General features: G+C 43.4%; 1 protein-coding gene across 1 annotated transcript in view; it reads right to left on the bottom strand.

Annotated features, from left to right (window-relative positions):
- LOC311135954 (LHFPL tetraspan subfamily member 6 protein-like) overlaps positions 1–13118 on the bottom strand; it is a 71990-nt gene extending 58872 nt beyond the window's left edge. Inside the window, exons 1-2 of the mRNA XM_084169997.1 lie at positions 12866–13118; positions 6087–6642 (exon numbers count right to left, since the gene is read on the bottom strand). Coding sequence (XP_084026123.1) covers positions 6087–6471 — 385 coding nt within the window. The 5' untranslated portion in view covers positions 6472–6642; positions 12866–13118. The remainder of the gene's footprint in view (positions 1–6086; positions 6643–12865) is intronic.
- Positions 13119–13975: the final 857 nt, after the last annotated feature.

Genomic DNA, 13975 nt, shown 5'->3' with positions numbered 1-13975 from the left:
AAGATTTCTGGCTCCCAGGTGTCTTTTATACAAGTAACGAGCTGAGATTAGGAGCACACTATTAAAGGGAGTGCTCCTAATCTCAGCTTGTTACCTGTATAAAAGACACCTGTCCACAGAAGCAATCAATCAATCAATCAGATTCCAAACTCTCCACCATGGCCAAGACCAAAGAGCTCTCCAAGGATGTCAGGGACAAGATTGTAGACCTACACAAGGCTGGAATGGGCTACAAGACCATCGCCAAGCAGCTTGGTGAGAAGGTGACAACAGTTGGTGCGATTATTCGCAAATGGAAGAAACACAAAAGAACTGTCAATCTCCCTCGGCCTGGGGCTCCATGCAAGATCTCACCTTGTGGAGTTGCAATGATCATGAGAACGGTGAGGAATCAGCCCAGAACTACACAGGAGGATCTTGTCAATTATCTCAAGGCAGCTGGGACCATAGTCACCAAGAAAACAATTGGTAACACACTACGCCATGAAGGACTGAAATCCTGCAGCGCCCGCAAGGTCCCCCTGCTCAAGAAAGCACATATACATGCCCGTCTGAAGTTTTCCAATGAACATCTGAATGATTCAGAGGAGAACTAGGTGAAAGTGTTGTGGTCAGATGAGACCGAAATCGAGCTCTTTGGCATCAACTCAACTCGCCGTGTTTGAAGGAGGAGGAATGCTGCCTATGACCCCAAGAACACCATCCCCACCGTCAAACATGGAGGTGGAAACATTATGCTTTGGGGGCTGTTTTTCTGCTAAGGGGACAGGACAACTTCACCGCATCAAAGGGACGATGAACGGGGCCATGTACCGTCAAATCTTGGGTGAGAACCTCCTTCCCTCAGCCAGGGCATTGAAAATGGGTCATGGATGGGTATTCCAGCATGACAATGACCCAAAACCCCTGGCCAAGGCAACAAAGGAGTGGCTCAAGAAGAAGCACATTAAGGTCCTGGAGTGGCCTAGCCAGTCTCCAGACCTTAATCCCATAGAAAATCTGTGGAGGGAGCTGAAGGTTCGAGTTGCCAAACGCCAGCCTCGAAACCTTAATGACTTGGAGAAGATCTGCAAAGAGGAGTGGGACAAAATCCCTCCTGAGATGTGTGCAAACCTGGTGGCCAACTACAAGAAACGTCTGACCTCTGTGATTGCCAAAAAGGGTTTTGCCACCAAGTACTAAGTCATGTTTTGCAGAGGGGTCAAATACTTATTTCCCTCATTAAAATGCAAATCAATTTATAACATTTTTGACATGCGTTCTTCTGGATTTTTTTGTTGTTATTCTGTCTCTCACTGTTCAAATAAACCTACCATTAAAATTATAGACTGATCATGTCTTTGTCAGTGGGCAAACTTACAACATCAGCAGGGGATCAAATACTTTTTTCCCTCACTGTATCTGCAATATTAAAGCTGATCTACCCAACATTTTTTTTTTTTTTTTATATATAAAATATTACAAATATAAAAAATAGGAATAACCGGGTCAGCAGAGAGCCAGGTGCGTAATTGCACAACAGAACAAAGACAGACAGGCTCGAGATGTAGCCTATAGCCTAGAAGCGTATGCATATTAGCCCATAATTCATAAACTCAATGTTAGGCTTAATACTGCAGTGAATATATCCAGTCAATTTACACAGTGAGAGATTTTTTTTTTGGATCAGATAACTAAATCATAGGTAGCCTACACTATGTGCACTCCCAAGGCTGCGCTGAGTGCGCTCCCTCCCAGTCCCCAGGTACCAGCTCGAAAAGCTACGCTATTGTTTCAGTTTTTTAGGGCCAAGAAATGTATCCTACCTAGGCTACAACAACACAATGTACTGAAGACTGTAATTATTGTTTTCAAGTAAGTACAAAACTCTAGTCTAGGCTGTAAACTGCAGTGAATAGCCTATGTCATTTGAATAACCACTCAAAAACCTGGCGTTTGAATGCATATTCATTTCGAAATAACTGCAAATAGCCTGCCTGATTGGGCAACCATTTGGATCAGTTATGTTTTTTTTTCTCTGCAGTTTAGCCTACAAGGTCCAGGCACATTAGCAGGCCAGTAATATGGTGTATTTTTTCAGGATGTATCAGCTAACAGAAACATACTAATGTAGGGATTTCTAGTTGCGCGCATATTAATTATGATAATGCTCAAGAGCAGAGGAAGTTGTATCCATAGTTTCTGCGCTTGGCTTCCGTGTTTTAAAAGCGTTTGAAAATTAGGTGGATAGTAAACTGTAGTATTTCTTCATGTGGAAGGCTACCAATAAGGTAAAAATTAACATAACAATTTACATAAACTATAATGAATAGGCTGTCATTTGTGTAGAATATAATCTACTTTTTAGAGCAGCTCAGAGTGTATCTGTGAGTAAATCTGGCCTCACCGCATGCCACTGGTATGTAAGAACCAGTGCATGGACCATATAATAGAATTTAGAACAGACCAGAGAACAGAATTTAGGAGGATAAACAGTCTCCCGGCAGCAACTTCAACTTTCACTGAGGTGTGAAGTGAGAGGTGTCAATTACCTTGAATACAATAATGGCAGCAGAGCACCAAAGCCTGCTTCCCCCACCCAAATGAAGAGGCCTCACACCCCTATGCAGAGGCCATCAAAGTACAGTTACCCTCTGTCAAGACAGAAGGTATTAACCCAGGGTGGAAACCCAGAATACTGGACATTGAGGACACAGAGATAGCCTGTGTCAACCTGTACAAGTCTGGAACAGTTATGGTGCAGGGAAACCTAAAACCTTTTCAGCAGGCTTTTTACAGGATCAAAGAGAGAGTGACACCTATATCCCCCCAATGGAATCCCCATACATTAATGACAACAGCTTCTACACCCTAGAGGGGAGATCAACCATTTCCAGGGCCAGGGACATGTACTAGTCTGTGGTGACCTAAATGCCAGAAGAACCTGACACTCTCAGTACACAGGGGGACAGAAACCTACCTGGAAGTGACAGCATTCCCTCCCCAATATGACACAACTATGACAACAGCAAGAAACGGTCACAACTCCTGCAGCTCTGTCACACGCTGGGTCTGTACATAGTCAATGGTAGGCTTCGAGGGGAATCCTATGGTAGGTACACCTACATTTACATTTTACATTTTTGTCATTTAGCAGACGCTCTTATCCAGAGCGACTTACAGGAGCAATTAGGGTTAAGTGCCTTGCTTAAGGGCACATAGACAGATTTTTCACCTAGTCAGCTTGGGGATTAGAACCAGCGACCTTTCGGTTACTGGCACAACGCTTTTACCCACTAAGCTACCTGCCGCCCCTACACCTATAGTTCATCTCTTGGCATTAGTACTGTACACTACTTTATCACTGACCCCAAACCAGAGTCTCTCAGGGCGTTCACAGTTAGCCAACAATAAAATCACAATCCACTTGAATAGGGCAATACTTATGAAGCATCAAAGCCGAAAAAACTGCATGCTGTTAAGAAATGCTGTAGATGGAAGGAGGGTAGTGTAGAAGCCTACCAAAAAACAATTGGCCAACAACAAATCCAATCCCTCCTAGACAACTTCCTGGACAAAATCTTTCACTGTAATAGTGAAGGTGTAAACTTAGCAGTAGGAAGCATGAACAGTATATTTGACCTATCAGCTAACATATCAAATGTAAATTCAAGTAGAAAACCTAAGAAAACTAACAACAATGAGAAATGGTTTGATAAAGAATGAAAAAACCGTAGAAAACATTTTGAAACCTATCCAACCAAAAACATCTAATATAATTTACTAAATTTAGAGTTAGTTATTAATGACTACCGGAACCCATTGGATTCTCCAATTACATTGGATGAGCTACAGTACAAAATACAAACCCTCCAACCCAAAAAGGCCTGGTAGAGCACGGCGCTTGTAACGCCAGGGTAGTGGGTTCGATCCCCGGGACCACCCATACACAAAAATGTATGCACACATGACTGTAAGTCGCTTTGGATAAAAGCGTCTGCTAAATGGCATATTATATTATATAAAATATACAGAACACAAATTCAAATAGGCTATTCTTAACAAGTCACATAATAAGTTGCATGGACTCACTCTGTGTGCAATAGTAGTGTTTAATGTGAGTTTTTAATGACTACCTCATCTCTGTACCCCACACATACAATGATCTGTAAGGTCCCTCAGTCAAGCAGTGTATTTCAAACACAGATTAACCACAAAGACCAGGGAGGTTTTCCAATGCCACGCATTGGTAGATGGATCAAAATAAAATAAAAAGCAGACATTGAATATTCCTTTGAACATGGTTAAGTTATTAATTACACTTTGGATGCAGTATCAATACAAAGATACAGGCGTCCTTCCTAACTCAGTTGCCAGAGAGGAAGGAAACCGCTCAGGGATTTCACCATGAGGCCAATGGTGACTTTAAAACAGTTACAGAGTTTAATGGCTGTGATAGGAGAAAACTGAGGCTGGATCAACAACATTGTAGTTACTCCACAATACTAACCTAATTGACAGATTGAAAAGAAGGAAGTCTGTACAGAATAAAACATATTCCAAAACATGCATCCTGTTTGCAACAAGGCACTAAAGTAATACTGCAAAAAATGTGGCAATGCAACTAATTTGTGTCCTGAATACAATGTGTCATGTTTGGGGCAAATCCAATACAACACATTACTGAGTACCACTCTCCATATTTTCTAGCATAGTGATCCCCATCATGTTATGGGTATGCTTGTAATCGTTAAGGACTGGGGAGTTTTTCAGGATAAAAAAGAAACGGAATGGAGATAAGCACAGGCAAAATCCTAGAGGGAAACCTGGTTCAGTCTGCTTTCCACCACTTGGAGATGAATTCACCTTTCAGCAGGACAATAACCTAAAACACAAGGCCAAATCTACACTGGAGTTCCTTACCAAGAAGACAGTGAATGTTTCTGAGTGGCCGAGTTACAGTTTTGATTGAAATCTACTTGAAAATCTATGGCAAGAACTGAAAATGGTTCTCTAGAAATGATCAACAACCACTTTGACAGAGCTTGAATCCAGGTGTGGAAAGCTCTTAGAGACTTACCCAAAAGGACTCACAGCTGTAATCGCTGCCAAAGGTGCTTCTACAAAGTATTGACTCAGGGGTGTGAATTATTATGTAAATTAGATATTTCTGTATTTAATTTCCAATAAATTTGCAAACATTTATAAAAACATGTTTTCACTTTGTTATTATGGGGTATCTTCTGTAGATGGGTGTGATATTTAATCAATTTAGAATTCAGGCTGTAACAACAAAATGTGGAATAAGTCAAGGGTTATGAATACTTTCTGAAGGCACTGTATGTACAAAGACATGTTAAATCAGTTTTATAATGTTTTTCTGCCGTGCATAATATGCGGTAGGCTGTGTATTGTATAACGGCACAATCATTATTCCCCCCAACATTTTTTAAAGAGGAGTTTACCGTAACTCAACGGTAACATGGAATTTAACTGCGTTCATGACTGCGTTGACTGTCACCTCAAGAGCCCTAGCCTCCACTACAGGGTTCCTCCAGGAACCCATTGCTACACTGAACCATTAAAGGATCCTCCAAGAACCCCTCAACTAACCGAAGGTGCAAACATGAACCATTAACTAGCAATGGCTCCTTGAGGAACTCCAGGGGTTCCTTGAGGATCTCCGGGGTTCCTTGAGTCACCACTAATTCTAAGAGTGTACTCATTCTTTCACAAGGGTTAAAGCAACAAAAAAATCCCATGACTGAATTTTTTGTTGATCTCAGATTGATTGTCTGTGGGGCCAAGTTAACCTCCCCTTTCATGTAAAAAAGTACATGTATTTACCTGCTAGTTTGATGAATTCCAGTCCTTTTACATGTTTTTATTAAAAAAATATATTTAAAAAAAATTAAAAATCCATATGGAGAACTTTAACCCCTGATTTCATCCACCCTTTCATTCATCCATCCAACCCCCGACCCACCCACTCATTCATCCATCCACCCATCCATCCATCCATCCATCCATCCATCCATCCATCACTATCCAATTTTCAAATCACTTAAAAAGCAACCGCAGGCTATGACTTAATGACTTTAACTTACCCCCGACAAACTGAATGCCCCCGGCCACGCGTCCAATGGTCCTGGAGATGAGATCAGACACACAGAATCCCAGGAGGGCCGTGAGGGCTACCAGGAGCAGCAGGCCACAGCCCACCCCGATTACCACCGTACAAATCCTCCATTCCAGACTAGGGATACCCTGGAACGAGGCGTAGCGCCCACACTGCTCCAGCATCACCGTGGCCTGGCGAGCCTCATCACGCACCGGGTACGAGCACCTCCGGAAGGTCCCGAAGGAGACTGGTTTACCCATCTGGGACCCTAGGAGCCAGTAGGGCATGAAGAAACCCACGCAGGAGGCCGCCGCACACAGGAAGGAGAGCAGGGCCCACACCACGCCCGCATATGTCAGGCTAGAAGCCATTACTCAGAATCTCAGTGACCAGACACAACGATGATCCCCCAATTCTTTCTTCTTCTTTTTTCTCAGAAGATTGCTTTTTATATCCACATCAGCAGCTCTGTTGTTGATGGATAATATCCAGGTTAACACCAGCAGTGTTCCTCGTCCCACCTCTTCTCTGTGTGGTGATCCCTGGTGAGAAAGAAAAGAAGAAAAGAAAGATGGAGAAAGATAGAGAGAAAGTGAAAGAGAGAGAGAGAGAGAGAGAGAGAGAGAGAGAGAGAGAGAGAGAGAGAAGAGAGAGTAAGAGAGAGAGAGAGACACAGTTGAATTTATGACTGTACTGCCACTGGATACATGCAGGCCCACAGTGTCTGGTCTGGAGCGTGAAGTAACGAAATCTGCTGGTCGGTTACTGCGTAGCAACCTAGCGGTGCCAAAAGCCCTGGTCTGCACTAGAAAACCTATGTAAATAAATTAAGAACCACGCCCTGTGCAACTGGGTCCTGGACTTCTTCACGGGCCGCCCCCAGGTGTTGAAGGTAGGAAACAACATCTCCACTATGCTGATCCTCAACACAGGGGCCCCACAAGGCTGCGTGCTCAGCCCCCTCCTGTACTCCCTGTTCACCCATGACTGTGTGGCCACGCACGCCTCCAACTCAATCATCAAGTTTGCAGACGACACAACAGTAGTAGGCATGATTACCAACAATGACGAGACAGCCTACAGGGAGGAGGTGAGGGCCCTGGCAGAGTGGTGCCAGGAAAATAACTTCTCCCTTAACTTCAACAAAACGAAGGAGCAGATCATGCACTTCAGAAGACAGCAGAGGGAGCATGCCCCCATCCACATCAACGGGGCCACAGTGGAGAAGGAGAAAAGCTTCAAGTTCCTCAGCGTACACATCACTGACAATCTGAAATGGTCCACCCACACAGACATTGTGGTGAAGAAGGCGCAACATTGCCTTTTCAACCTCAGGAGTCTGCATAAATGTGGTTGGCCGCTAAGATGTAATGGACATACAAAAAATAGTCCAAATTGGTGTTGAAATGAAAAAAATTACTTCTTTCAAAACATTCAAAACAATAGATAACGGAAAAGTGGTGCGTGCATCTGTATTCACCCCCTTTGCTATGAAGCCCCTAAATAAGATCTGGTGCAACCAATTACCTTCAGAAGTCACATAATTAGTTTAAAAAAAGTCCACCTGTGTGCAATCTAAGTGTCACATGATCTGTCACATGATCTCAGTATATATACACCTGTTCTGAAAGGCCCCAGAGTCTGCAACACCACTAAGCAAGGGGCACCACTAAGCAAGCGGCACCATGAAGACCAAGGAGCTCTCCAAACAAGTCAGGGACAAAGTTGTGGAAAAGTACAGATCAGGGTTGGGTTATAAAAAAATATCAGAAACTTTGAACATCCCACGGAGTACCATTAAATCCATTATTAAAAAATGGAAAGAATATGGCACCACAACAAACCTGCCAAGAGAGGGACGCCCACCAAAACTCACGGACCAGGCAAGGAGGGCATTAATCAGAGAGGCAACAAAGAGACCAAAGATAACCCTGAAGGAGCTGCAAAGCTCCACAGCGGAGATTGGAGTATCTGTCCATAGGACCACTTTAAGCCGTAAACTCCACAGAGTTGGGCTTTGCGGAAGAGTGACCAGAAAAAAGCCATGCTTAAAGAAACAAATAAGCAAACACGTTTGGTGACTCCCCAAACATATGGAAGAAGGTACTCTGGTCAGTTGAGACTAAAATTTAGCTTTTTGGCCATGAAGGAAAACGCTATGTCTGGCGCAAACCCAACACCTGTCATCACCCCAAGAACACCATCCCCACAGTGAAGCATGGTGGTGGCAGCATCATTCTGTGGGGATGTTTTTCATTGGCAGGGACTGGGAAACTGGTCAGAATTGAAGGAATGATGGATGGCGCTAAATACAGGGAAATTCTTGAGGGAAACCTGTTTCAGTCTTCCAGATATTTGAGACTGGGACGGAGGTTCACCTTCCAGCAGGACAATGACCCTAAGCATACTGTTAAAGCAACACTCAAGTGTCTTGGAATGGCCTAGTCAAAACCCAGACCTCAATCCAATTGAGAATCTGTGGAATGACTTAAAGATTGCTGTACACCAACGGAACCCATCCAACTAGAAGGCGCTGGAGCAGTTTTGCCTTGAAGAATGGGCAAAAATCCCAGTGGCTAGATGTACCAAGCTTATAGAGACATACCCCAAGAGACTTGCAGCTGTAATTGCTGCAAAAGGTGGCTCTACAAAGTATTGACTTTAGGGGTGTGAATAGTTATGCACGCTCAAGTTCTGTTTTTTTGTTTCACAAAAAAAAAATATTTTACATCTTCAAAGTGGTAGGCATGTTGTGTAAATGAAACGATACAAACTCCCAAAATATCCATTTCAATTCCAGGTTGTAAGGCAACAAAATAGGAAAAATGCCAAGGGGAGTGAATAATTTCGCAAGCCACTGTAGGTGGCTATAGTCAGGGCCAACCAGAACATATCACATGCAGTGGCTGTCAAAAGGGTTGAGGGAGAGAATGGTCCTGAAGGGCCCATGGTGGTGGATAGGCATTCATTGCAGGTGGCAGGGGTTGCCTCTCATCAGCAGGACCCAGATATCCTACAGGTTAAGAAGGTGGACTTTGTACTCTTTATGGCTATGGTGATCAACGGCACTGCCAAAGAGGAGAAAAAGTCTAGAACAATGGACATCGTGGATGCGGCAGAGCGGTTTCTGGGATTGAAGTACTTCTCAGAAAATGAATTACATGAAAGGCTGTCATGTGCTGTACTACCCTCTCAGGCCCCAGAGCCTGAGTGGGGAGATATGGAACTTTGAAGGAAGGAAGAAGTGGGAGTCTGTTTTGCTTTGTTTTGTTGACTATTTTGTTGTGAGGAATAAGTTAGTTTTCTCCATCAAGTATGGTTTTAAAACCCCACAGAAGAAGCAGAAGCAGAAGCAGAAGAAGCTGGAAACCACCGCAGGAACACGAGGGAGAGAGCTCGGAAAAGGGCAGAAATGTAACCCCTACAAGTTCACAAACAAGCTACTAGGGGACAAGAAGAGTAGAAGAATGCAATGCCCCAAGGAGGATGTGGAAGACCATCTGAGGAAAACACACAGCGACCCACTCCAAGAACAGGATTTCGGGGAATGCAGCAAACTCCTTAACCCTCCCGAACCACAGGTGGAATTTGACATGACGGAACTTAGGCTGATAGAAGTGAAAGACATCATCAGGAAGGTATGGGCAGGGTCAGCACCAGGACCAGGAGGCATCCCATACCAAGTATATAAGAACTGCCCAAGTCTAACAACAAGGCTCTGTAAGCTTGTTGAGGGTTGTGTGGAAGAAGGAAAGAATGCCGGAGGGGTGGAAGTCAGCAGAGGGATGCTTCATCCCAAAGGAGGAATTCACTGCGACCCACTACAAGAACAGGATTTGGGGGAATGTAGCATTTTTTAGATATAAGGAGTAGATATGCTCCAGATATGCATGTCCTTGATTTCATATACACTACCGGTCAAAAGTTTTAGAACACCTTCTCATTCAAGGGTTTTTCTTTATTTTTACTATTTTCTCTCTTTTGAATGTGGAGGGAAATATTTTCTTTGCCATCGTAGGAAGAAGAATGACCAACTTCATGCTGAAAAACAAGTACCTGGATACAGCAGTGCAGAAGGGAGGAATCCTGGGAATATAAGTGTGCCTAGAACACACAGGAGCACTAACACAGACCATCACAGAGGCAAAAGAGAACAAAGGAAACCTACAAGTAGCTGTCCTGTAGCTTGATCTTTCAAATTAAATCAAATTTTATGTGTCACATGCTTCGTAAACAACAGGTGTAGACTAACAATGTTTACTTACGGGTCTTTTTCCAACAATGCAGTGAAAGAATTGGTCAGGAGCCCGTAAGTTGGCTGCTATCCACTACAGTGCCATCTTACCAATGCATACGGCTCCATACCACACAAATTGGTCACTATAACAATGCAGAAATACCCTGTGCCATAGAAGATCCAGAGGCTCCTACAGGACTACTTTGACGAGTTCATAATGAGATTCATTGTCGGGGACTACACCACCGATTGGTTGGAGGTGGGGATTGTCACTGTGTGTACAATATCCGCCATAACTGTTGCTGCAGCAATCCATTTCCTTGTTAAGTCAACTGAAAGACCAAGCAGAGGACCCACCATGAAGTCCAAGGTACAGCAACCACCGACGCGGGTCTTCATGGATGACATGACCATTACAACTCGGTCAGCAAGAGAAGGAAGATGGATGCTTGAAGATCTAGAGAAACTTGTCACGTGGGCTAGGATGACTTTAAACCAACCAAATCACAAAGCCTGGTACTGAAAAAAGCCAAAGTGGACGACAGCACCATTTCAAGGTGGAAGGGCAGTGGATTCCAACGCTGACAGAAAAACCAGTCACGAGCTTAGGGAAGTGGTTTGACAACTCTGTGACCAGGCGAATGATTGGATGCAGAGGGTGAAGAAGAGTGGTCTCCCAGGAAATACAAAGCCTGGTGCTACCAGCATGGAGTTCTGTCCAAGCTACTCTGGTCCCTCCTGGTGTACGAAATCCCAATGACAACGGTGGAATCAATGGAAAGAAAGATCAGTGGTTCCCTGAGAAGAGGGCTTGGCGTGCCCCAGAGTTTCAGTAACATAAACACTTACAGCAGGGGTACAAAGCTACAGCTGCCATTCCAAGGCCTGCCTGCGGAATTCCAGGTGACCAAAGCAAGGCAAGTCCTCATGCTACGGGACTGCAAGGACGAGAAAGGAAGGAAAGCTGGGATTGAGGTCCGCACTGGGAGCAAGTGGTCAGCAACATCAGCAGTGAAAGAGGTGGAGGCAAGACTACACCACAAAGATATTGTCAGAACAGTGGCCTCAGGATGCCTGGGTATTGGCTGTTTGAAACAGGAGAGCAAGTACACAGGAGAGAAGGGACCTCGTGCTGACAGAGATAAGGTACATGGCGGAGGAGGGAAGGCAAACCAGAGCAGTTGGGCTGAGGGAGCAGGGCAAGTGGACACGCTGAGAAGGAGCCAGGAAGAGGAAAATAACATGGGCTGACATCTGGACGACGGGACCAGCAGAATAAAACTCATTTTCCGCAGCGTGTACGACATACTACCAAGCCCGACAAACCTTGTTGTGTGGGAACTAAAACAAGACCCAAACTGCAGCCAACCTCGAGCACATACTATCATCCTGCAGGAAAGCACTGATGGAAGGTACAGGTGGAGACACGACAAGGTCCTGACAGCAATAACATCGCAGCTAGAGGACACAGACAAAAAGACCAGGCCAAAACAGAAAGGACCAGGCTTCATCCATTCTGTAAGCAGTGAGGAGAAATCAGCTGGCACCCATGAAAGTTGCGGACTGGGAGTTACGAGCTGACCACGGAAGTTAACTAATCTTCCCCCAGGATATCATCAACACATCACTCAGACCAGACCTGCTGATCTGGTTGAGGAGCACAAAGAACATCACCATGCTCGAGCTGACGGTTCCATTGGAGGAGAGGATTGAGGAAGTCTACAAGAGGAAGCTGTTGAAGTACCAGGCACTGGTGGACGAATGTACAGACAAGTGTTTACCAGTGGAGGTTGGGGAAAGAGGCTTCCAATGCCAGTCTCTGTGAAAGGCCTGATCAACCCGATCGGTGCACCCTTCAGACGGTGTAGTGAGAAGCGCCGAAACACCTGAGGATGAGCCAGAAGCAGCATACCCGCAGTTTGCAGGTAAAATATATTTTTTTTATTTTTTTTACAATAAAATCAATTTTAACCCCACTTTGTAACAACAAAATGAGGAAAAAGTCAAGTGGTCTGAATACTTTCTGAAGGCACTATATAGTGATATTTAATAATGCAAGTGGCAACTCTTGACAAAGTCAATGTGCCCTTCATTTCAAATGGTGATGAATTTTATGAAAATATGTAAATGTAATTAATTACATAGGTAATAAGTATAATAGCTTACTAAATAATTATAATACTGCATATGGGCTATAAAATGTAGACGTGCTAAGCCTTACTAATAATAACCCAAGGCAATCATATGCTTCTACAGCTGTTTGGGGTTTTAGGCTGGGTTTCTGTATAGCACTTTGTGACATCTGCTGATGTAAAAAGGGCTTTATAAATAACATTTGATTGATTGATATTGATATTGTTTTATGTAATGACCTGACAAGTCTGCAGTGTTTGTTTCCTTATCAGAAGTTGCTAAATATAACAATAATTACACCTCATGCATAGGCGCTTATTTTCGAAGCTAACAGACATTGTATCGGGCATTCTATTCTAGTAATGCAAGGTAAAAACATGTTTTTTTATTCTTACGTTTCAATTCCTCAACGTTATCCCAAACGGCAGATGATTGCTGGATTTCAAAGTTCTATGGAGTTGATAAAGAGCCGAGCAAAAATAATTAAATAGTTTCCTTCCAGAGCCGTCGGTTCAGCTCTCCTTTATCGCAAAAATATCCATGACAAACTCCCTCAGTTAGGCAACTGAAGTTAGGTCTGGAGTTAGGATAACCTATAACGGAAAAACACCTCTGTCGCAACGCATCGAACAGAGTAACATTCCTTGGATTCTGAGTGATGACGGCTTGATAAAAATTATTCTGTGAGCAGCAGCAGAGTGCGTCCGGGAGAGAAGAAACCGGCGAATCTCCGCCCAGTGGGATGTTTCAAGTGATGTGTTTAAAACCTGGATTGCATGGTTATGTGATGGTCAAAGAGAGGCTTGCAAACCACCGGCCGCCATATTGGTACTCCCCAGAAGGCGCAGTCCTCAATAGGAATGAAAGGAATTCTACAGTTTTTCAATAAAAATGTTAATGGACAAAAATGTATTTAAGTATGTATTTGTTGTAGTGTGACAGTAACATTAGTACTCTCTAAAAATAAATACTTTAAGGAATATGTTTTTATATGTTTTATTTTTTAAACATGTTTATGTTTAGTTCACATAATATAATTTAAAAGCATGCATTAATGTGTATGTAAAATAATATACTTGGCAAAACGAATGTAGACATTAATAAATGAATTTCTATAGCTTCCTAAATATTTTTTTTACTACGGAGGAGGAGTACCAAAATGCCTGCGTGGTGGCTTCAATACAGTCCCCACTGGATATCATCTATGGTTTATACACATTATTGGTCGGTACATGCTTGCTGCATACTGCCATCCATCTACTTTTAAGATGCGGTGCAAACGCTCTGCCTGGCTGCAAACTGGTTCTGTTATCTAACCACGATGTATGGGCTTTTGTAAGGCCATGGTGCACATGCTGCTTGGGTAAATTTACGATCTTAATTTGACCACCCCGTTGCAGGATACATTTTCTGTATGCCTATGTAAAACGTGTAGTGTGTTTGAGGTATAAAAAAGCCTCAGAAGTTTGTAATTTTCACTTAGAAATTTCAGACTTCATTTTCCC

Source organism: Coregonus lavaretus (assembly GCF_964263955.1).
Source record: "Coregonus lavaretus genome assembly, chromosome: 10".
In the NCBI taxonomy this organism is placed as follows: Eukaryota; Metazoa; Chordata; class Actinopteri; order Salmoniformes; family Salmonidae; genus Coregonus; species Coregonus lavaretus.
This window is presented reverse-complemented; position numbering and strand designations above follow the sequence as displayed.